The sequence below is a fragment of the Chelon labrosus genome, assembly GCF_963514085.1.
Source record: "Chelon labrosus genome assembly, chromosome: 14".
Taxonomy (NCBI): Eukaryota; Metazoa; Chordata; class Actinopteri; order Mugiliformes; family Mugilidae; genus Chelon; species Chelon labrosus.
In genome coordinates, this window is record NC_140347.1 from 24973333 (window position 1) to 24996720 (window position 23388).

The 23388-nt window shown below is 41.7% G+C and overlaps 4 protein-coding genes across 4 annotated transcripts; 2 read left to right on the forward strand and 2 right to left on the reverse strand.

Annotated features, from left to right (window-relative positions):
• Window positions 1-663: 663 nt before the first annotated feature.
• arf6a (ADP-ribosylation factor 6a) lies at window positions 664-3606 on the reverse strand. Its single transcript, XM_084560773.1, has 2 exons — window positions 3480-3606; window positions 664-3348 (listed from the first exon to the last, which is right to left on the reverse strand). The coding sequence occupies exon 2, from the start codon at window positions 2637-2639 to the stop codon at window positions 2112-2114; it is 528 nt and encodes a 175-aa protein (XP_084416899.1). The 5' UTR covers window positions 2640-3348; window positions 3480-3606; the 3' UTR covers window positions 664-2111.
• A 1209-nt stretch (window positions 3607-4815) lies between these two features.
• prpf39 (PRP39 pre-mRNA processing factor 39 homolog (yeast)) lies at window positions 4816-11701 on the forward strand. The gene is made up of 15 exons (XM_084560696.1): window positions 4816-5115; window positions 6204-6608; window positions 6861-7051; window positions 7176-7301; window positions 7485-7603; window positions 7746-7913; window positions 8023-8209; window positions 8638-8745; window positions 8834-8998; window positions 9444-9570; window positions 9748-10016; window positions 10216-10400; window positions 10508-10591; window positions 10812-10926; window positions 11026-11701. The coding sequence occupies exons 1-15, from the start codon at window positions 5103-5105 to the stop codon at window positions 11110-11112; spliced, it is 2349 nt and encodes a 782-aa protein (XP_084416822.1). The 5' UTR covers window positions 4816-5102; the 3' UTR covers window positions 11113-11701.
• A 651-nt stretch (window positions 11702-12352) lies between these two features.
• Window positions 12353-14125, forward strand: faua (FAU ubiquitin like and ribosomal protein S30 fusion a). The gene is made up of 5 exons (XM_084560332.1): window positions 12353-12414; window positions 13085-13166; window positions 13275-13419; window positions 13678-13733; window positions 13899-14125. Exons 2-5 carry the CDS (start codon window positions 13092-13094, stop codon window positions 14022-14024), a joined length of 402 nt encoding a protein of 133 aa, XP_084416458.1. The 5' UTR covers window positions 12353-12414; window positions 13085-13091; the 3' UTR covers window positions 14025-14125.
• A 1367-nt stretch (window positions 14126-15492) lies between these two features.
• Window positions 15493-17950, reverse strand: fkbp3 (FKBP prolyl isomerase 3). Its single transcript, XM_084560934.1, has 7 exons — window positions 17834-17950; window positions 17404-17505; window positions 17206-17307; window positions 16975-17110; window positions 16244-16311; window positions 16055-16152; window positions 15493-15859 (listed from the first exon to the last, which is right to left on the reverse strand). The coding sequence occupies exons 1-7, from the start codon at window positions 17936-17938 to the stop codon at window positions 15805-15807; spliced, it is 666 nt and encodes a 221-aa protein (XP_084417060.1). The 5' UTR covers window positions 17939-17950; the 3' UTR covers window positions 15493-15804.
• Window positions 17951-23388: the final 5438 nt, after the last annotated feature.

The window sequence follows — 23388 nt, forward strand, 5'->3', positions numbered from 1 at the left end:
TTTACCTTTTTTTTTTTTATAGTTCAACCTGTTTTTGTTCAGGGGAGTCACTCTTAAAACCACAGATTTCCATGACAACCGTCTTCTTCTTTCTAAGCGTTTCCTGGCTTCACACGGTGATGTCACCAGCCTTGATTCACACCCTCCTCTTCCGATGTGTGAGAGGAAGCTGACCTTATGCACGCAGCTATACTCCTTCCTCTCATGGCGTGGAAACACGTTAAACTCCACGTTGCAACGTGCAGTAAGCAGGTGACAGAAAGAATAATGGATTTGAAATGGTGGCCACCTGATCTCAGGGCAAGTCGCTCACTGGGAACAGAATGCCAGGTTGGCAAAGACCTTTCATGAGCCCAGCTGACTAACCCTAGTAATTGCACAATCGAATTGAAACACAATGCTCTCATCAAGAAAACTACCTAATCTACTTAAAAATCTGTTCTAGTGAGCATTTCTATCATCAGACTGAATGTGATGACAACGTAAATGTGTCATTTCCTCTTTGAAGTATTCTAAAAAAGTTGTTTTACTCATCTTTTTAACTGTAGCCAAATGTGAAGTTATCCATTAACATTTTCACCAGCCATGGCCACAGAGCTGGACCAACCGCGGCATTACCTTTTCAATTTGTGTCATAAAAAGTTTTCAGGAGTCCTTTGTGGAGACTGGCTTTAAGTGATACTTCAAGACCTTTGGCAAAGCCAGGTTTACCTGACAATCACTACCCTGAAACTAGAGAGCTCATCATTTATTCACAGCAAATGACTCACGCACGTTGGAGCAGAAAGGAAGCAGGGCCGAGACTCACTTCACTTCACAGTTCGTTGTAGCTAGTACTTCTTTCTACCATCATTAACGCCCTGCACTCTCATTTCCTCTTTTACGAGTTTTTTTTTTTCACAAGTGAAACATTACTTTTGGTTGCAGCTGCTCATTGAAAAGGCACAACGTTCGTACTGATCTGGATATATTTTTTTTTATTACTTCATCAGCATAGCAAAAGAAAAGGAAAGAAACTTTTAAACAGCAGAATCTATGAACTCTTAACAGATTGTGACGTTACAGGCTGATGATGGTGATGATGACGACTAAAAAAAAGAATAGAAAAAGAGGAGGGTTGCAGTCACTGAAGCACCAACATCGGAAGTGGAGAGGGGGGTTGGGAATTTCGTAAACACTTGCTGGGGTCCAAAAGTCAGTCACAAAAATTTAAAATGTGCACAGCCAGCTCGTTGCTAACCCCCCCCCCTTCCTTCTCTACCAAAGTGCAAACTCAGCGGTTCAGAATACCTTCTGCCATAAAGAACTGTCTAGATTTAAGGGTACCTGTAACCCTCGTAAGGCAGCTGAAACTACAAATACTCAACAGTAATGGAAGCGCTGGCAGGAACAAAAGAGGAACTAATAAGACTGTTGGTAACAGATTTGGACCCTGAAAGAACAAAAATATATATATATCCGTATCACAGTGTGAATATCCAGCGTCCACATAGTGTCTTTCAAAACAAACCTCCACGGTAGACATCATGGATGTAATCACTGCACAGGAAATAAGTACGAACACATCTCCTCATTCATCCCAGTACAATCAATTACGAAATGTTTTTTGTCGTTTTTTTCCCCCTAATACACCCACATTCGTACATACTACAGAGGCAGTTTGAGCCTTGAGACTGATATGCTGATGTAGGCAATGGTTTCCCATCCTTTGGATATGTAGCTGGGTCGTGAAAATACTGAATGAGAGCTAAGCAGGGGTGAAACTATAATAAAGGTGTCCCAAAGTCCCCTAAAAGATACAAAAGGAGGAAAATAAAAGAATCTGCGATAAGAGCTTATTGTATATTTAAGAAGTACTGATTATATAGATCGTGAACCAAAGCAAACTAGAAAAAAAAGAAAAAACATTCGCTGTTTAAATGAAATCTGGGGTTATAGTGAATTATCAAAAAGACAAATAAAATATAATTGCTACTCTCTTTGATACATATTCAGCAGAGAGGTCATTAATTGCTTCAGATTGCATTTTTTTTTTTTTTAACTCGTGTTTTCATTCTCAGCTACTCTTTCTTGCATCCAAGTGTCCAGGCTGGTGATGGGTGAGGGAAACATTAAGATTTGTAATTTGAGGTAAGCCAGGTCAGGCCCTCATATAGTCCATCCCCTGTTGTCGCACACGAGGGCTGAACGTACCAATTCCTATCTCGGATCCGGGTCAGGCCCAGCTTCTCCTGGATCTCGTGGGGTTTCATGGCATCTGGGAGGTCTTGTTTGTTGGCGAAGATGAGGATGATGGCGTCCCTCATCTCCCGGTCGTTGATGATTCTGTGGAGCTCCTGCCTCGCCTCGTCGATCCTGTCCCTGTCGGCACAGTCCACCACGAAAATGAGGCCCTGGGTGCCCGTGTAGTAATGTCTCCAAAGTGGCCTGATCTTGTCCTGACCCCCGACGTCCCACACGTTGAACTTCACATTCTTATAGTTGACTGTCTCCACGTTGAATCCGACCGTGGGGATGGTGGTGACTGACTGTCCCAGCTTCAGCTTGTACAGGATGGTAGTTTTCCCAGCAGCATCAAGTCCAAGCATCAATATTCTCATCTCCTTGTTGCCAAAGATCTTTGACATCATCTTCCCCATCTTGTTTGCTGTGCATAAATACTTTGTTAGAAGAAAAAGTAAGACTTCTCTAACGAGAGAAAAAGTTGTATTGTTTTTTTTTTGGTTTTTTTTATTCGGCTTCGTCTCAGTGTGTAGCTACGGAAAGCCCTCCACGTGATGGCAGCGGTGGGCTGACACAAGTGTCAAAAGGCGGTGACTTTCAAGTTTGTACAGTACAATTATCTGGCCTGTGGTGATCTGACCTGAGCTGGTGACTCTGAGCATTCAGTGGGAGCTGAATGTATGCAGCCCTTGCAGAATTGGGTGTGGATGTATTATCTTGATCCACTGCTCTCCGATGTAAGAAGAAAAAAATGACATCCCCTTGTCTCAAACTCGCCTTCGAGCGCCGACTTCGCTCAAAATCCACATTTCAACTTCCTTTTCTCCTTTCAAAATCCTGTTGCTCTCAGCTGAGCTGGACCCGACACAGAGTGGCTTGGGTTTTTTTGTTTTTTCTTACTATATAAAATCAGGCCCAGTCCGAGCCCGGGGTTCCCACTTCCTCCTTGGCTGCCGGCTGTCCACACTTGGCCTTAGCTAATTCCAATCGATGAATTTCAAAGCGCGGCGAATTTATTGTGAAAACGCACCAAAACGATACCTCTCTGCTCCGTTTCTGCACCGGGACATCCAGAGGAAGAGCGCTCAAAAGGTCATTGATTCATCCGACTTTCTTCTCTTCCCCCTGTGACACAAGAGCGGTCCAGAGAAGGGAGGGGTGTTAGTACAGAGGACAACTTTGGATACGAAAAAACACTCTCTCTGCTCATAGAAAAGCTCAATACAAACAGATAAAATGAAGAGCGGGATAAATACCTATGCCTGCGGCTATCATCCCCCAGTCCCCGGACCGTTTCTCCCCGCTCTTGCCGCTCTCGGTCTCTCTTCCTCCCTCTCTCTCTCTCCAGCCGTTCAGTCACAGCGGTGGCGGTGCTGTGTTACCGGAAAAGGTGCGGACCCAGATCAGCCGCCACTTCCTCTACACCGCTCACACACACTGCTGCCGCGTTCAGGGGCTCCCGGCGAGCTGGGAAATCTGAAATAATGAACAAAAAACAACAAAATACATGAGCATTACACAGCGCATTATCAGGAATAAACCGCATGGCTTGTCCGATATCCACATGACTCCAACCAACACGTGACACTGACCGATAATTAAAATAAAGATTTAATAAATAATTAGTTATTAAACTACTTTGGTAAATTATAGTTTAATTGCTTGCTATTCGGTAATTTCCCATTTTTTAAGTTCAGTTTAGTGATTTATTGTGATAAAATACATATATGAAGACCACACGCCACACTAACTACCGTGGACATTGAAAACAAAAGCGCCGTTGTTTCGAATTTTAAAATGTCCGATTCCCCCCAAAGGCACTATACGCCATTTCGCATGCGCGCAGAAAAAAAGCTCAAACTGCAGACCGGCCCATTATCTATCATTGACGCCATTTGAGCATTCATTATGGATGTAATCACATCTAGTATTACGTGCGACTCAATAACAACACATAGACCAGTGCATGCGAGACAAATATAAGGCTTTACTGGGCTTAGAGGTCCCTGGGGGGTTTCAAGGCCTGTTCTTTCCGACATGTTTTATCATTCATTCAAACAGTTCCCCGTATGATTAATCAGTGACGTGGAGGTTGTGAGAGAATAGGGCGGGGGAACTACAGTGTTTGTTTCGTTGTCGAAAGCAGTCTACAACTTGCTTACACCTGCTTAAGAGACTGAATAAAAACACATTTCATACAGTATAGCTTATATTATAATTACTGATGAACCGAAGTATGTCGAACAGGGCATTATTAAAGCAAATTCCAAAACCATGAAATAGTGATTTCCTTAATCCTCATTCCTCATGCACGAAGAGGTGTACATCAACATGCATCAGTACACTATATTTAAAACAGCTGCCGTGTTTTAAACTTGGGTTTTATATTACGTTTTATCTGTCCATTTCACTGTGCTTTTCCCTTTTCTTACACTGTTGGAAGTTAACTATTTGAAAAAAAATATGACAAGTATACACTTAAACACTACCCCGTGTTTAAAGATTAACACATTATGTTCTAAAGAATCTTACACTCTATAAATACCCCACTACCCAAGTTGCTTGACTTTAAATGCTACATTGAGCGAAACTATTTTGTCTGTATTTCGTTGGCTCATATGCACTTAATATAAAAGTTACCTAAAAATGTGGTGAAGCCACTGACTGTAGATACACAAAACTGGGAAGCTGGGAAAGCTGGGGAAGATTTCTCAGTAAAACACGCGGGAGGGTGGTGATCTGACTGAGCATGCGCACATCCTGCCTCTGTTCTTCCTCCAAGTTGATAAGAATGGTGGACGAAGCGCGCTTGGTCGTTGTAGGTTAGATAAAGTGACTTCGGAAGCTGCACACAAGTTCACACGGTTGATCAAAATTACATGGAAGATACTGGTAAGATTCATCCTACGTGTTTTTTTATTTGCGAAACTGGTTTAATCTGACGAGAATTTTGGAAACTTAACAGTCGGCTATCGCTAGTTACGCTAGCCGGGTAGCTAACGTGGAGGAGCCACTGGTGCCGACTATTAACTGGAGACGAAGGAAAATGCATGGCGTGTTGCAAGGTTACGGTTTATGCGAACATTTAGTGACTTATCACAGTTGAGTACATTTAACGGCGTTTAGAGTCGGATAGCCGAGAATTGTAGTCACGAATCAACATTTTCAAAAAATTCACATTCAGCGTTGCGAAACCAGCGAATTCGAGAAGCTAACGTCAACCTTTGCTCACTTAAGCGCTTCGATGCTCTCATGAAGGCAGGAGTTGAGGCCTAACTTAAATTGAACTTTGACTACGCAAACAATCTTCCGGATGCACCGTGACTTCAAACGCAAACGAAAATCGATTTCGAGCGAACACGTAGCTAACTTTTGCTTCCAGCATTACTAACGTAATTAGCTAAATTAGGAAGCTAGCCGCAAGTGACCCATCACGCGGATACATTATTTTTAGTAGTCATGTTAAGACTTAAGCTTTAGCTCGCACCTGTTTTAACGTTAGAACAAGGAAGTATCCTGTTGCACCAGCTGCTACTGCTACTTGGTACTAAATAGGTTGTATTCAAAATGGTAAATAAAAAACAATATAAGGAATTGTTGCCTCGCTTTAAGTTCTTATTTTAAAGTATCTATATCAAGTGTGTTTACAATTAGGATTTCTTTATTTCCCAATTTTGCTTAATAATGTTCTCGACCACAATTCTACTTGAGCTGTAGTAAGGTAAATAGTGCTGCTGCTGCTGCATGTGTCCATTGATTAGTTTGTCAGATCAGTAATGAGAAAAAATATATATTTGTTTAGTCCCCTTAAAAGTCCAAAGCTGTTGTGATATAGTTCAAATTATTGCAAGGAATGCTTTTGGCACTTTTCTTAAAGTGACTGAAGTTGATTGTCGTGGTTCAAAATAGCTGGAGATTAATTTTCTGTTGTATGACTTAACTATGCACCTTTTGTGAAAATCCAACCTGTTTATCAACAGGCCTGCAACTCTCAGAAGACACTATTACTGGAATGCTGGACACTGAATCCCCTGCCATGGAGAGCAATGGGGATGCCTTTCTTCCGGACCTTCCTGTTCTAGGCCAGGCAGCTGAATGGTCCATGGACCAAGTGGCTCCAGAGTCACTCTCCAACATCTTGCCTGAAGACTCTGATGCGTCCCAAGATGTTCCTGGGCAAGAGCAGCAACCTAGTCAAGAAACCAAGTCCGCAGAGCTGGCATCTGTGGAGAAGGCGGTGGAGCAGTTTCAGCTTGCCAGTGCTCAGCTCTTCCAAGGGGAGCAGCCACCACCTCCACCACAGCCCCAAGAAGAGTCAGAGCCTCGGCAACCCAGCCCGGAGATGAGTGTCCCACCAGAGCCTCCTGTACAAGATGGCTTTCAAGGTAACTGTTTAGTTGTTGTAGTATCTTATACATATTTAAAGTAAGCCTCTGTACATGGTAGCAATTGATGTCCCATTTAAAAGTAAATTGAAAGATGTAGCAAATTTAAAAGAGTAAGAAAAAATGTTAAAAAGCTTGTTTAACATCCATTTTTGTTGCTGCTTTGACTGATATTCATTGAAAAGAAAAGTAAAACGTCTCCAAGAAATCCAGATTTTGTCTTCTCATTCTCCTTTGTGACTCCTTCTCCAGATGGAACTGAGGCAACACAGGTGACAGAGGATGGCATGGAGCTGGAAGAACCATCCAAAGAAACACAAGAATTGGCTGTTCCTGCAGAGCCGGAGTTGCCCTCAGAGTTTGAAAAACTGTTTAAAGGATGTGAGGAGAACCCAGAAGATTTCAATGGCTGGGTCTACCTGCTTCAGTATGTGGAGCAAGAGGTAAGAACACGTGAGGGTTATCCAGAAATTTCCATTTGTACATTTCAAACACGCAGGTTAACTTGGTTAAAGTAAAAAAAAGGAATGTAACATTGTTTTTTTTTCTTTTGCCATGTCCTTGCAGAATGCCCTTACAGCTGTGAGAAAGGCATTTGATGTCTTCCTTCTGCGTTATCCCTACTGCTATGGCTACTGGAAGAAGTATGCAGATATTGAGAAAAAACATGATAATTTACAAGTTGCGGAAGAGGTAAAACTTTTTACTATTTCCAACATTTTCTGTGTGCTTTTAATCAAATAATCGGTTAATGTAACTAAGTCTGTCAGTTGGGTCTTCACAGTGACTGTTAAGGGCTTTCAACCAGACATCCTCCTATGAATATGTTCAAATAATGTCAAGCAATTAACAAGCTTGTGTATGGTCTTTTCCAAGGTGTACAGAAGAGGCCTGACTGTCATCCCTCTCAGTGTGGATCTGTGGCTGCACTACCTCACCTACCTTAAAGAGAACTCCGATCTTACTGATCCAGAGACAGAAGGCCGCATTCGAGCGTGAGTATACCACTACTGTACTTTATAGCATTGCTTTATAGCGTAGTCTCATTTTTGTGAAAGCAGTATAAATAAAGTATTTAATTGTTTGTGTGGCATAACGACACAATTCAATTTATTTCTTTTTATGTTTCATCATTAGTTCCTATGAACATGCAGTGCTCGCAGCAGGCACAGACTTTCGCTCGGACCGTCTTTGGGAGTCCTTTATAAACTGGGAGACGGAGCAACAGAAGCTGGCTAATGTCACTGCCATCTACGATCGCGTCTTGGGCATCCCAACCCAGCTGTATTCCCAGCATTTCCAGAGGTAGATAGAATTCTGTTAAACTCCGGTTCAGATCTGCTTTGGATGTTTGATTTTGTCTTAATTAGGTTCACTGAGCTTGATGAGTGATGTTTCTGTTTTTTCTGTTCAGGTTCAAAGATCATGTTCAGAACAACAACCCCAAACATTTCTTGTCGGAAGAGGAATTTCTTCAGCTGAGGCTCGAGCTCTCTAAAGCCAGTCTTTTGGCAATGGTCGGTGACGGTGAAGATGGAGAGGCGCTTGCTCCTCAGGAGGAGTTACCACCTGGTACAGAAGATCTTGCAGATCCTGCTAAGGTATAAATCCTACTACCAAATCCTGTAGGGGAGGCCAATTTACAGAATTACTCTTGCAGGTTAGCAGGAGCTTGCCTGTTGTCCATGATGAAATGGAAAGCAAAATTTGTTCAGGTTTGAAGAGGTGTCTTTATGTCAGCAGCCAAGCCAATGAATGCCAGAGGGGATTCAAGCTGGCATCCAATCAGGGAATCGCCCTAATACTAAAAGGATCAACCGGGCCCATTGAACCCAGCACCTGCGCCCCGAGGCTGATATGCAGGGTGCATACATACCTCACCCCACTACAGCCTTCTTGTCTCTGGCAAGCTCATGGTGATGTAAATTCTTGCCTGCAGGACTAGCCGTTTTTACATCTAGTGGAGAATGTGATACGGTGAAGCATAAAGGGGTGTGCTAACCATATTTCTTTTTGTGTTTTTACGTAGAGGGTGACAGAGATTGAGAACATGCGCCACAAGGTGATCGAGGTTCGGCAGGAAGTGTTCAACCACAACGAACATGAAGTCAGCAAGCGCTGGGCCTTTGAGGAAGGGGTAGGTATCTTGTTTTCTCCACAGTGGTATTGATTGTTCAAAATATGTTTTGTCTTTATCATTGTCTAATTGATTTATGTTATTTTAGATTAAGAGACCGTACTTCCACGTCAAAGCCTTGGAGAAAGCGCAGCTCACCAACTGGAACGAGTACCTGGACTTTGAAATTGAAAATGGGACTCCAGAGCGCGTGGTTGTTCTTTTTGAACGATGTCTCATCGCTTGTGCACTCTACGAGGAGTTCTGGGCCAAGGTAATGTGACCCCTGGCCTTGCTTTCACTCCTGCTACCACCCTGCACTTCCCCATCAACGATGATAATCACATCGACACAGTAAATCGTCCTGCACTCTATTTGCGTGTAACGTTGATATGTGACTGTATCTGTTGTATTAGGGGATGGCCAGCTTGCCACACAAGATTTGACTGCAGCATTTGCCAACTACTACGTTGCATCTTCTTCGTCTCCCACTACCTTACAGAAACTTATCTAATTGGTTCCATGAAGGTGCTGATGGGTTTACACAGAAAATTTCTAAAAACGATCTTGTCAATGAAGAAATTCACTGTTTCTGTCAACTGAAAATGTAGGTTTAAAAATGTGTTGTTTCTCTTGCCTTTCTCTTTCTCCTCTGTTCTTTTACTTCTCTCCTCTCCTGCATTTCTTCCAACTCGCTTTCTCTTTTTTTCACTCTTAAGTATGCAAAATATCTAGAGAGCTACAGCATTGACGGTGTGAGACATGTCTACAAGAAGGCTTGCACCATCCACCTGCCCAAGAAACCAGCCATCCACCTGTTGTGGGCAGCTTTTGAAGAACAGCAAGGTGAGTGCCTCAGTCAAACTAGGTTGTAACTTGACCAGAACATCTAAATTAAGTATAGAGGGCAACAGATATGTCCCTTGAGGGGGTAACTAAATGTGGACATTCACAAAAAAAAAGAAAGATGCAGTTTCCTTTGAATGAGGCCCATCTGACAGTATTCTTCTTTCCTTTGCCCAGGCAACTTGGAAGAGGCTCGTGACATCTTGAAGTCCTTGGAGGCATCAATCCCAGGTCTGGCCATGGTGCGCCTTCGGAGGGTCAGTCTGGAGCGTCGCCACGGAAACCTGGAGGCAGCTGAAGCATTATTGAGGGACGCCATGGAGTCGGCAAAAAATTCAACTGAGACAACGTTCTATGCTGTGAAGCTTGCCAGACAGCTGATGAAAGTGCAGAAAAGTCTGAGCAAGGCCAGGAAAGTGCTGCTAGACGCTATTGAAAAAGACCAGGTAATCACCTCTTCTTGATAACCATTTATGTGGTCAGTGTAGTCACCACCAGTTATGACAAAATCTTAGAATGTAGACATCTGGTTATTTGTCTTGCATTAAATTCTACTCACAGTTTAAAGAAAACGTGACAAGCTGCAGGGAACTGTTAAAAGTGAATTTTATCAGAAAATGATATACATCTTTTGTGGCTTTACAGACAAGTCCAAAGCTGTATCTAAACCTGCTGGAGCTGGAATATAGTGGAGATGTGACGCAAAATGAGGCTGAGATCTTGGCTTGTTTCAACCGAGCCCTGCAAAGCCCTTTGCCCCTTGAATCCCGCCTGCTCTTCTCCCAGCGCAAAGTCGAATTCCTGGAAGACTTTGGCACTGACATCAATGTGTGAGTTTTGTCAGTTGTAAATTGGATGCAGTATTTTGTTTTTTATTATTATTTTTATTTCTTTATTTTATAATGTTTTATATTCATTTTTATTCTTCATCTTTTAGGCTTGTGGCTGCATATGAGGAGCAGCAGAAACTACAGAAAGAAAGTGAAGCAACAAAGAGGAAGGCAGAGAACGGATATGACAGGTAAATATTGACCTGGGCTTTGGTCACATCAACACGCATCAACATTGTCACAAGCTTTTCACACAATCTTGTAGTCAATGAAAATATCTATAGCAGTAAGTCTCCCGTACGTACTATTTGTTACAATGAATGACAAATACATTTGACACAAACTTAATAAGTTACATATGCACCATAGCATTATTTTGGAGATTTTACTAATTCGAGACAACTTCTCCAGCTCTCAAGAACCAGATGCAAAGAGACAGCGTGTGGATGATGATGCTTCGGGGGCAGCAAGCACAGCCACGGACATGAGTGCAAACACCTCTGCATACAACTACAACTGGTACCAGGTATGTTAAAAAAAATCAATAGTGCTTTGTGTTTTGGTTGGGCCTGTTGGAAATGTCGGTGATTGATGCAGCCTTTTCTTTGTCCATCCTTTCAAACAGCAGTACGGTGGTTGGGGACAAAACTCCTGGGGTCAGTACGGCCAGTATGGCCAATATAACCAGTACTACCCTCCTCCTCCTACATGATGATCCGAATCCGTATGAAGATGGAGACTTGGCATCCTTCCTGACCTTTTTACATCTTGAAACAGGGCTTCTTAACAGGGTGTCATGGAGATTTCACTTCAACCACAGACTGCAGAAGCTAGTTTTTTTGTTTTTTTTCCCCTCCCATTCTTTCTGGTTTACCGTGTGCTAATCAGTTCAATTTCATATTGTAGCCCTTGGTTGGAGTATATTTGGCCCTCCATGGCATATTGTCATATTGACCTGTCAAATTTATATATACATGAAAAAAATAATTGCTACATTCATCATCTCTAGCACTGGCTTCTTCTTTTTTTTTTTTTTTGAGTTAAGTGCATGTTAGTTGTGAAGGCACATTTTCCCTGGTGTGAGAAAGGCTTTTTAATTTGTAGATCAGATGACTTAGTTTGTTCTCTTTCTTTGTGTTAAAGATTTAAACTTGTGAAGGAGGCATCCATTAATGTATCTCTGATTATATTCCCAGACACAAAGATTTTAATATTTCATGAATATGTTTCCATAAAGAGCAACGAAGAGTACCTTTTTTTATTTTGACTTGATTTCATAATAAAGAGATTGATATGCTGAAGTGTCCCCTTTTGATTTATTTTTCTTGATGAGTTCTTAAGGACTTGAATGATTGCTGTAGATGTTGTGACAGTGCTCATACAAGCCTCCACTTTTAAGTCTGATTTTATACACACACACACACACTCACACACACAGAAAAGACTTCTTGATTCCATGTTTGGTATGTAAATGACCAACACCCAAATAATCACATTTTGCTTGTATTGATTGGTGAATAATTGACAGCTTCTGTCCCTTTGTTTAGTCACCCGAAGAAATAAATCCATGCTAATAATAAAATTGCTACCTCAAACAACATACCCTGTACGATTACATAACAGCTAGTTGCTAATCTATCAGAAGATATGATTATGTCATAGTTTAAAAAAAAAATTGAACCTTGTACCATTACAAGCAACATAATGTGCATAGATAAGATTCGTCATTAATACAACTTAAAACAACATATAAGTATTTAATTTGAATGCAATATTTAAAAAGATTAAACTGACCGAAGTAATAGACGAAAACATTTAATGACATATAAAGCAGAAAGTACAAATAGTTTTTTATTATGGTTCAAATAAGTTTATCTCTTAAGATAACTGCGTCGCCATTCAGGTAGGCGTGGCTACCGCTTCCGACACCCGATACGTATATCCGCACATGCGCAATGCAGGCCCTCTAGCAGTCCTTTTTATGCCTAGCGTTGAACGACTAGCATCAAACGAGGTAAGACCTGTGCATTTTAAGTGAAAAATCTTAATTAGGAAAAAGCCTGACGTACTTTAATTCGAGAATCTAGCACATGTATCATTACTAATCACAAGTTCTACTTTATATTGGACATTAAATGTATATTTTGCGTGTATTTGTCCGACTTTATGAAACGCGTGCTCCATGTGGCTAGTTAAGCTAGCTTAGCGCTGGCTACGGCTAGGCTCCAAGAGAGACGAGTCTGTTGAGCTGCCGGCTGCTTGTTGTGCGCTGGTTCTCTACAGGTTTCATCAGTTTCAAGGTGGTGACAGAATACCCTCTACGGTGTATGTCCACTCTACGGTGTATATTGGTTAAATTATTCTAAACATTGCTGTAACTAGGCGGGTTTTATAGCAAGTGTTTGCTGTCCCAATAGTACGCCACAACTAGATTTCCGCAATAGGGCATTTTGACTTGTCATATCAGGAAATCACAGGTTAAACAAATATCGTTAGGGATGACAATTCTTGTAGGTATTTTAGAACCCTATGATAGTGAGCAAGCATGAATAATATCATCACATTGGAAGTAGCTCTATTAACGTGAAGTATTTAGCTTTTAATGTTGCCTCTTACTGCATTGAAGCTCCAACAACCCCATGTGAAGACTGACAATGACTAAAGTAGCTTGTGTTCTCTTTCAGCATCAAGATGCAGCTCTTCTTGCGTGCCCAGAACACTCACACCCTTGAGGTGACCGGACAGGAGACTGTTGGCCAGATCAAGGTAAAATGTTGAAGAAACACCTGGGCCTTTTAACCTCTTAGAAAACACAGGTATTTGGTGTTTATGTGGAGGAGTTATGTAAATGCCTATTCTTTTGGTGTATCTCAGGCCCACGTACAGTCTCTGGAGGGTCTCCTGGTCGAGGATCAGGTGCTGCTTCTAGCCGGATGCCCACTGGAGGATGATGTCTCCCTGGCATCTTGCGGTGTCTCTGAGCACTGCACCCTGGAGGTAGCCGGCAGGCTGCTGGGAGGTGAGTACACAGATGCAACACACGGGTTTGTTTATTTTACAAGCCGTCACGCAGTATTAATTAGTTTGAACGCTTAAAGTTGCCCAGTATCAACTGACTTACTGTTTGTCTGGACTTTAAACATAAACAACTAGAGATATCAGAGATATTGCCTTTTAGCCTGGTGTAAAACTTTTATAGCCAGTGTCTTGGTCTATGGCTGGCTTACAAGATCAGCTGTGATATCACAATTATCTTCTTGTTTTCCTCTTCAACCAGGTAAGGTTCACGGCTCTCTGGCTCGTGCTGGAAAAGTGAGGGGACAGACTCCCAAGGTAAGTTTTTGTGCCATTTTTCCTAATACATCTGTGTTCCTCTATTTACAGACCTGTTAAAACACCCTTTCTGTGGGTAAAACTGACATTCCTTTTAAGGTAATTGAAATGAATACATTAAAATGCACAATGATCTTAATATTGTTTCCGTGTCCTGTTATCCAGGTTGAGAAGCAGGAGAAAAAGAAGAAGAAGACTGGCCGCGCCAAGCGTCGCATCCAGTACAACAGGCGCTTTGTCAACGTTGTGCCCACCTTCGGAAAGAAGAAGGGACCCAACGCCAACTCCTAAGTGCTTAAATTCCCCAAGGAAGGATAAACTGCAACACCATCCATCAGTTTTTACCAAGTTAAATGTCATCCTGTACAAAATAAAGAAAAAAATACTTGGCATTCGTGAGTGATGTGTTGTGAAATGGGAGTCTAGATCTTCGTCAAACCCGTTTATAAAGAAGGGCACTCGGTATTGGAACCCCTTATTTTAAATTAATGATGCTGGTCTCAAATTGGTTGGTTACCTTGGCTTTCACAGAAGCTTTATCATTCAGCAGAGGATTAACTCTGTGGTTTGCTTATATTTATACTCACTGGCCACTTTTTTAAACATTGTATACAAATATGACATGCTTGTGACAGTCTGCTGAAGATCAAACTGGGCAATAGACTGGGAAGAAAAACTAAGGGACTTGCTGAGTGTAGTATGACTGCTCGTGTCAGATGGGTTGGTCTGAAAATTAACTGCTGATCCTCTGGGATTTTCATGCACAACAGTCAAGTTTACAGAGAAAGCTATGACAAAGAGAAAATATTCAGTGAGCAGCTGTTCGGCTGAAAATGCCTTGTATAGGTCAGAGACTTTGGGGCTGAGAGTCGGGCAACAGTAACTCAAATTTGTTACAACCTAGGTATGCAGAAGAGCATCTTTAAACACACACCATGTTGAACTTCAAAGAAGATGGACTGTTAGAGCAGCAGAAGACCACTCAGCCAGCTAAGAACTAGAATTTAGGACTACAATTCACAAGGGCTCACTAAAATAGAACAGTAGAAGATTAGAAGAACACTGCCTGGCCTGATGAGTCTCGGTTTCTGGTGCAACATTTGGATGGTTGGGTCAAATTTTTTCGTAAAAAAACATTGACGTATCCCATCTTGTATTAACAGTTCAGGCTGCTTGTGTAGGGGGTATTTATTGGCACACTTTAGGCCCCTTAGTAACGGTCAAATATCACAGTCAACATGCGTATTATCGCTTGCTGTGTCCATCCCTTTATGACCATAGTGTACCCATCTTCTGATGGCCATTTCCAGCAGGAGAATGTGTCATTATAAAGCCAAAATAGGATTGCTCTCCATCCAATAGAGCACCTTTGGGATGTCATGCAACAGGAGGTACGCAAGATGGGATGTGCAGCAGCTCCTTGATGCATTCACGTCAATATGGAGTCTGTATAATGTTTCAAGCACCTTACTGAATCTGAAGAAGAATTAAAGCATTTATAAAGACAAAAGGGGGTTCAATCCATTACTAGCAAAGTTTAAATAATTGGCAGGTGAGTATATGTTCACATAATAATAAAATAATAAATCAGAAAACTAAGATCCATGGGTGTCTTCACCCTTGGTATCCCATATATGAGTATTTATTTTAATAAACTTTTATCTGATGCTCCTGCCACCACAAACTCTGTCTACCAAATATACACATCCATTCATATGTAGTTTCTACAGTGACTGGCCACATATAAATCAATACGAACTCAAGTGACTGGAACAGGTTTATTTATCATTTACATTGTACATGCAAAAGAACTGAACAAAACATCGGTTAGTTTCATGATCTCTTATATGTACATTATTGACAAGCCATCCCATTTTGGATAAAACTTAGAACACTGTAATGACTGATCATCACTGTTGATCCAGCCGGTTTGTTTGACAGAACAGAAAACAAAACATCCTGGGAACTGGGCGCAATGCAATCCAAGAGACATGTTAACTTCAATCTTTACAGCAAGGCCTTAAAATATGCCAGTCTTGAAATACAGTGCATGCTGGCCAGTGTTTGTCAGTTAATCCACAGCCACCAGCTCAACCTCAAAGATCAGCTTGGCATTGGGTGGAATTCTGTTAGAGCTGGAGTAAAGGAAAAAAAAACGAGTGGCATTGCATTAAATTACAGCTACAGCACTGGAGAAATGAAGCTCTGACCTCCTCTGAAAGGAAAGCAAGGTAAATCTTACAAAAATAAAATGAAGTATTACATGACTGATTGAATATATTTGCATGTCATTAAATACAAAATACCACAGAAAAGGATACTTGGACTCAGGGAGACCCTTCTTCCCGTAGGCCCATTCTGGTTCAATCTCCAATCGAGCCGTTTCACCCTTGCTCATTGTGAGAATGCCCTCGTCCCACTGTGATGATGACATGTGGAGAACAGCATTGTCAAACCATGTATATGACAAATGTGTGCATGCCCAAAACTAAAACACTGGAATAACTTACTCCTCTGATGACTCGGCCCATGCCAACTTTGAAGCTCAGTGGCTTAGTCTGCTTCTTCTTTCTCGCTACTGTGGAGGGAGAAAACAGTTTTTGTTTATATGGAAACTTGTATTCCAGTAATAATCTGAATACTGGACACTGAATTTTCCTCAGGCTAAATAAATCATCCATCCATCCATCTATCTAATTTGAGGGAATTTTCATTGCATTGAGAGGGTTGGTGTAATCTTTATAATCTGTTAAAAAAAAAAAAACTACTGGCGGCAAATAACCATGTAAACACTTCCTTCTATTGTTTTTCTTTAATCTGAATATGTCAATTATTTCTGTGTACACTTGCCCCAGGTGGGGTTGAAAATGTGGATCCACCTTGGTTATGTTCCTTAAAGGAAGTTCTTCTTCTGCTGTTGTATTTCTGGCAGATTTAAAGCTCAGCAGCAGGCTGAACACATATCGAAAAATTGCCTTCTGATGAATGTTTTGGGGAATTTAAATGCATATATCTTGTATCACATCCTATATAAACGGTTAAGAGGGAATTTCTAACGTAGCCACTGATGGCTTGAGGTCAGAATCCTCGTCAGGATACTGACTTCACTATAAACCGTTATATTGTTAAGCTGTCAAAGTGGATCAGTTGAAAATTGCTATAAACAGATGTTCTTTTTTGTTTGGTCCTTAAAAATGTTTAAATGCATAAAATGTCACTTTAAGATGCAGTGCTGTCTTACATGCAGGAATATTGGTGTCGAAGACGGTTCCATCCTCCAAGGTACCCGTGTACCAGCAGCTCACGTTTTCACCCTTCTTAGGGAAGTTTACCTTGTCGCCCTTCTTCAGCACTGATTTGGTGTACTTTGGAGGCCCCTGAGACGAAGGAGGATGAAGAGCGGTTCATTAAAGTGTTGCCAAATTAGAGCAAAGGGGAAAAAAAGAAGGCGTGTATATTTAACATTCAGTACCTCATCCACTACTTCTGTCTTAACTTCTTTGGGCTTCTCTTCTATTTTCACAGCTTTCACCTGCTCTGTCACTTCTTCCACTGGCTCCGTGCCTTTAAACCTCTGCAAATTACACACAAAGACGCACAGTTTACATCAGCTTTGCCCGCTCTTGCATTGCCACCAGGTGCAACATTGAGACTCGATATCATCACTTACTTTGCTCTCAAAGAGCTGATTGTAGGCAACAATCAGTTGCTCTTTCTTTGCTGTCTTGGCAACATTTTTTATGTTTCCCAGCAGCTTGTGCTCATTGAGGAACTGAAAGAGAAGATGCATTAAGAGCAAAATCAATATCAGGGGTGGCTTCATTAAGTACATTTTAAATCATAATTAAAAGCATGTCAGGACAGTGAATACAACTATTTTTTGTCCAGTGCCAGATTAAATAATGGACCGCAGTTTACGTCTCTAATGTGTAAATAACAGTGAGTATTGTTGGGCTTTCATTCTGCTCTGCTCAATGCTAAAACACAGCATCCTCCCTGATGCTAGCTAACCACGCAGCAGGCAGCAGCTCATAGCATGCAAACTGTAACGTGCAAATACTATGACCGAAACCACGACGAGACTAAACTGACAAACATACCGAGTGGGCTGCATTGTCCTGGATGAACTTTATAATGTCTTTTTTGGGCAAATCATCACTTTTGAGCTGCTCCTCGCTCCACTCCCGTGTTGGTTCAGCCGCCATTTTGAGAGGCGAGCTGGTGAACTTTGACCTCCCTACGTTAAAAAGTGAGAGGACCGATGCTCAGATACGAAACCACCGAGTTATACATTTTATATTTCTATTTTTAACTGTCAGGGCGTGTTCTTTTTGGTTAAAGAACAAAAAACAAACAAAGAAGCATGAAAGAAAAAAAATATTCAAATTATTCAGTTTGACTCATAAATGAAAGAAACTCTCGCAGCCGTTGACTGTGTGTTTGCCTGACATGTGTTTTCTGCCACCTAGTGGACAAATGTAAAAAATTCCACAGGCGATTGAGAAAACCAGAGCACCCACACGATACAGTGCAAAACTTTCAGTTTTGACCAACATTTTTATGTGGGCAATGTGTGAAATACTGTTTCTCCAAGTATACAAGACACACACAATAACTCCTATACTGCTGCTGCTGCAGGATAACTGTAAGTACAAAAGCTGCCTATGCAGTGAATGAATACTGCTATTGATGGATACAGCTGTACGTATGTAAAATGTCTTTTACATTTGTTCATAGACCATAGAGCATATTTGTGTACTGCCTGTACTTCCTCATTTTGTTTTATTCCCCCATGTGCTGGGACACTGGAAAAAGAGCTACACCTAAAATAAACTATATCTCTTATCTGATTCTTCTCAGCCCAGCGCAGTGCCAGTGACAGTCTCCGCTGCAGTATACAGATCAGTTATGTGTGTTTATTTGGCTGGTATCACATCTTCTTATCGGTCTACAACTGGTTGGCAAAGAGCCTCAGGTGCATCAGCACCATCTGTGTTCTTGTGCGTCTTCCTCTTTCATATACAGGATTCGGGAAAGGTTGCTGAATTTATGTTGAATTATCAAATGTTCAATTTCAGAGTGAGCCCTAATTTTCAGAGGTGTTACAGGCAAGATTAAGACTGCCTCCAGTCTTGATCTGCCAGTGGGAGAATTAATCTGCTCAGAGGTTGCAGTTCATTACTTGGCTGCAAATTGCATGCAAATGAATTGTTCAGTTTTGCATATCTCAAAATGTATACCATTTGAACATGTGACTTAAGATCTTAAGATCAAACGTGTCCTTTTCAATCTATTGATTATTTACTCATGTGAGTCTTATTTTGAAATAATTAATTCTCGTCTTCATTTAAGATAGAAAACTATGAGTGAAATAACAAGTATATCTAAAACTTCTGATTACACAGACCATCTTGTAGCTCTGTTTTCCCAACCATGTAGTGCTGTAGTGATATTCTCCACAAGAGGGTTACATGTTGAAATCTTATACCATGTGTTATATCAGTTTCCAGCTTCCTGGTACCTTTCTCAGGGTTAACAGGCTTTCCGTTTGCTCCCTTCTGTTCGACTTGCGCACCAAGAGCGAGACAGCCAGCCTAAAAAGGCCTGCATGGATAATATGTCCCATAGCTGTCCTTGTTTGCTTCTATTCGTCAATAACATTGAAAAGCAGTGAGATGATGATGATTTGCCACCACTACACCTCGCTGGAGAGCAGGGTCGTGCAGAGCTTTTACCCTGCTTGGTTACTAGGCAACAAGAGTGACACTGGGTGAGAAGCTCATGAGGAAGAGGAGAGGGATAATTATCTCTTTAGAGGAAATCTCCCAGGTCTCATTTCTCCTCCTTTGTTGCCCGTAAGGGAAAGATAGTTACAATAGCACAAACTGTGGAACTGAAATTTCACAGCTCTGTGCTTTAAAAAAAAGAATACGTTGGCCTCCACTGCCTTTAGATATAGTGATGTTTTCTATTTGGTTGCATGTTACATATAGCTTTGCTACACCGAGAGAGTTTATGAGATTTCAGTTCTCACCCTGCCAGTCTTTCTCTTTTGTCTTGCTGTTTGCCACCTCCGTCACAACATTAGTTTTTGCATCTTGGAGTGGCACTCGTTGTTTCTCAGTGTTTGCAAGTGTCTGAATGAAAGTTGCGTTACAGGAAGTTTCCCGGTAAAAAAAAAGAAAAAAAGAAAAGGCGACTGAGATTCAAGTCTGGCTTTGTGATGAAGTATTTCTTGGGAGTGCAGAGCTGAGCCGCTTAAATGAGCTCGCATATCAAGTGAGGGAGGAATCTAATTCGATGCAGCTCCTGAGACTCTTCACATCTACAGGTTATACAAACAAGCGATGCACATTCTCCAAGACGTGCCTCTCAGCAAGGAGATTACAAACAATATAATCCTCAAGTAATATTTGAAAAAACTTTGTCCCTACTTACATTGAGTTCAACCACGTCCACTGTCAGCCTAATGCATTTTTTAACAGGCTTTGTTTCAGCATGGCATTTCCTCTGGCAAGGAATTTATATTACCAGCAAGAAACATTTGATGAGTCAAGACTGTTTCATTCAAGTAGCAATCACGAAGATTTTCATTTACCTAAGTGTCTCTTTAGTCACTAGCTACAAATGAAAAGGTGCTTGAGCCTATGAGCCAACAGAGAAAATGATATGAAAATCCGATATTTACAACATTTCTTGATGGGTGTCTTTGGATTTCCACACAAAGTCACTGGAGGAGAGTGTGATCTCCTAAATGACTATGCCTAGAGCGATGCTATTGCAAATAACTTTTTTTTTCTTTTGGCCATTTTTGATCATGGCGATGCATGTGCTTTGCTTGCTAGACAGGAAAGGGTGTCCTTGTGTGGCGTATGCACCGTAAGCATAACCATACACGGCAGTTCCATTCAATTCCATTTCATTTATATATTGTCGATATCTATTCAAATTTTCTCATAGTGCTTTGCATAACCCAGAGCCCCAAACCCCGAGAGCATCAGAGCATCCACTAAGGTGACGGTGGGAGATGAAGAGAGGGACACACACTAATAACCCTAGTACACAATAGTAACACACAAATGCATAGGTAGGAAGAAATTAGAGGATAGGGGCTTGATCCATCCATCCATCCATCCATCCATCCAAATATCTATCTATCTATCTATCTATCTATCTATCTATCTATCTATCTATCTATCTATCTATCTATCTATCGTGTATTCACTGTAGTCAGTCTGGCTGCAGTTCCAACTTTCAACCTCAAGGGGTCAGTATGTACACACTGTTGACACGAGTAAAGCAGGCTTGGTGTTGCACATTTACAAAAGATAGGTGGTTTCAATATATGATGTTTACAGTGGGGTTTCATAGGAGGGTAAATTGCCGTGATCCACCTCGTTAAAGATAGCAGTGACAAACAAAATACTGTAAAAACTGTGTATGTTATGTAGGGGGGAATTCATTGCAGCGGTGTCATCAAAACGTGTGGATGTTTTGTTTTGTCACATATGTGCAGAAAGCAAAAATTCTGTATGGGTTAACCATTCATTTGTTGCAGGGTCATTCTGCTGCGAAAGGGAGAAGTCACAGAGGTCAGAAATAACTGTTAAGATAAAAAAGATGTCATTTGGGAGTAGACAGGCCTTGAAGATATCGTCCACCTCTGCATGAGGCAAGAAGCCAGCTCCTCTCCTGAAACATTTTCCCTCCTCCTCCTCCTCCTCTTCCTCCTCCTCATACCAGTGGAATTAAAGGCTTTCATAATGGAAATCGTCCCTCGGTGGCCTTGGTCCACTGTGAATAGTGTGTTTTCTGCTCAGAGCCTAATAAGCTCCCCCTAAGCCATATGGCAAACTGAGTTCACCTGCCTGCGCCGAAGGCTGTGAGAACATGTCTTCAGCTTCTTATGGAATATGATTCACATTCTGCGGCAGCTCAAACCAACAGCCCACACCTCGAGTGAAGTAGGCAGTGCTCCTCCGGGTTTCTCTGTCAGAGCGGAAGGTATGATAGGTCAGCAGCTGGAAACTCCACCAACACCTGGCCGCGAGAAACTTGGAGCGCTTACCTTTTTACCATAAAACTTCCACCTATAAGTGTGCCCCTTGGTGATGGGGGGTGGAGAGGGAAGGTTGGATTATAGTGTGGTACAGCCTGGTCAATAGAGAGCGTGGAATTTCTCACAATAATGCTTGTGGTATCATCATGCAGCAAAGAGCTATCCATCCACCATGCTGCACCACGCGCTGGAACATTTCCAATCCAGAGCTTAGCCTTCAGATCTGTAATCTCAGTACTAGCCCACGCCTGCCCTGTCAGATCTAATCTCTTGGCCGCATGCCGTGAAATGGGGCTTATTAAGAGTTTAACTGAGATCAGCGCAGCCCTGATCTGAGGTGTGCAAAGTAAAAGGGAAATCACTCACCTGAAGAAAAAAAAAGAGAAAGAAAATATCTCAAAATCACAAGAACTGGGTGGCATAAGGGGGATAAAATCCGTCACCGGAGGCTTTGCTGTACACCCCTACATGCCCTCTCCCTTCTGTCTCCGGGATGCATCATCTGTTAACCGCTAATTAGAAACCAAAGAGAAAAGATGGATTTGAAGTTTCAGTTGGAACCGGTCCCAGCATGATATCTCACTGGGCTTAAAGGGACAGACTTCTGAGCCACATGCTCCCAAAACTCTTGTCTCCTCATATTACTCTCGCGCTGTCTGTTTACGTTTAAACAAAGGGACTCGTGACTGCAGCCTTAGAGCAAATTACAGAATTAAAACCCTGCATTTGAACTTAATCCTGAATGTCCAAGGCTCACAATGTAACTGTTCTTAAAGACATACCTTTAAAAATACAGTTATTAGATGGTATGAGAAGGTTGGCCCTGACATTTTATTCTCCTTCCATTTCTCCACTGCCTCTATATTTAATGGACTGTTATATAAAATGTGCACAATAGAGCAATTAGACAGCACGCCAAGTCTATCTTAATGAAAGGAAATATATGCAAACTGTGCAACAAATTTGCAACAACGCGTAGAAATATGTTGCCAGTTGAAATGCACCAAAATTAGTCACACAGTCCTGCTTTGATGAGTCAAAATGCCTTTGTCTGATCTTGCAAGATGGAAGACAAAAACATGCGAAATCATCATCCCGTCACAATATCATAGTATGACAAAAATACATGTCCTAATCCAGTGCAGAAGTAAAATGCACACTGGCAGCCTGTAACGATATTGCCTCACCCCTCCGTCCTGTGATTCCTTCTGGCTGAACAGCCTGACATCAAGGCCCCGACTCGCCTGGACACACATCACGCAGTCTCTCCGCAGTTCCCCCAAAAATCCATCGCCAAACAGAGCTTTAATTTCTGTTTACCAACCTTGGGATGAGGTGCACCGTATGCGAGTCCCCCAGCGCTTCATGCTGTAAACCCTCAACAGAAGACCTCAGGATGGAGCCGGTCGATGGGTCGCGCTAGTGACGGGAATGCTGATTGCAGAAGGAGTCAAGAGACAGAACCAAGTGGCACTGAGGATCTGCAGCCTGTGTGGTTTGGATTAGAAGCCTTTTCTGTCGCTGTCTAATTTGATTTTGACGTGACACGTGCACATGACAGAAGGCTGGTGTTTGTTTTTTGTTATTTCAGGAATA

Coding starts and splice junctions, on each gene's coding strand:
- prpf39 (XM_084560696.1), top strand. Junction 7,914..8,022: donor TATTCCCAGCATTTCCAGAG/GTAGATAGAATT, acceptor TTTTCTGTTCAG/GTTCAAAGATCATGTTCAGA. Junction 8,999..9,443: donor ACGAGGAGTTCTGGGCCAAG/GTAATGTGACCC, acceptor TTCACTCTTAAG/TATGCAAAATATCTAGAGAG.
- fkbp3 (XM_084560934.1), bottom strand. CDS start 17,938: ATGGCGGCTGAACCAACACGGGAGTGGAGCGAGGAGCAGCTCAAAAGT. Junction 17,506..17,833: donor AGGACAATGCAGCCCACTCG/GTATGTTTGTCA, acceptor CTTCTCTTTCAG/TTCCTCAATGAGCACAAGCT. Junction 16,153..16,243: donor TGGGCCGAGTCATCAGAGGA/GTAAGTTATTCC, acceptor TCATCATCACAG/TGGGACGAGGGCATTCTCAC.
- faua (XM_084560332.1), top strand. CDS start 13,092: ATGCAGCTCTTCTTGCGTGCCCAGAACACTCACACCCTTGAGGTGACC. Junction 13,167..13,274: donor AGACTGTTGGCCAGATCAAG/GTAAAATGTTGA, acceptor GGTGTATCTCAG/GCCCACGTACAGTCTCTGGA. Junction 13,734..13,898: donor TGAGGGGACAGACTCCCAAG/GTAAGTTTTTGT, acceptor CCTGTTATCCAG/GTTGAGAAGCAGGAGAAAAA.
- arf6a (XM_084560773.1), bottom strand. CDS start 2,639: ATGGGGAAGATGATGTCAAAGATCTTTGGCAACAAGGAGATGAGAATA.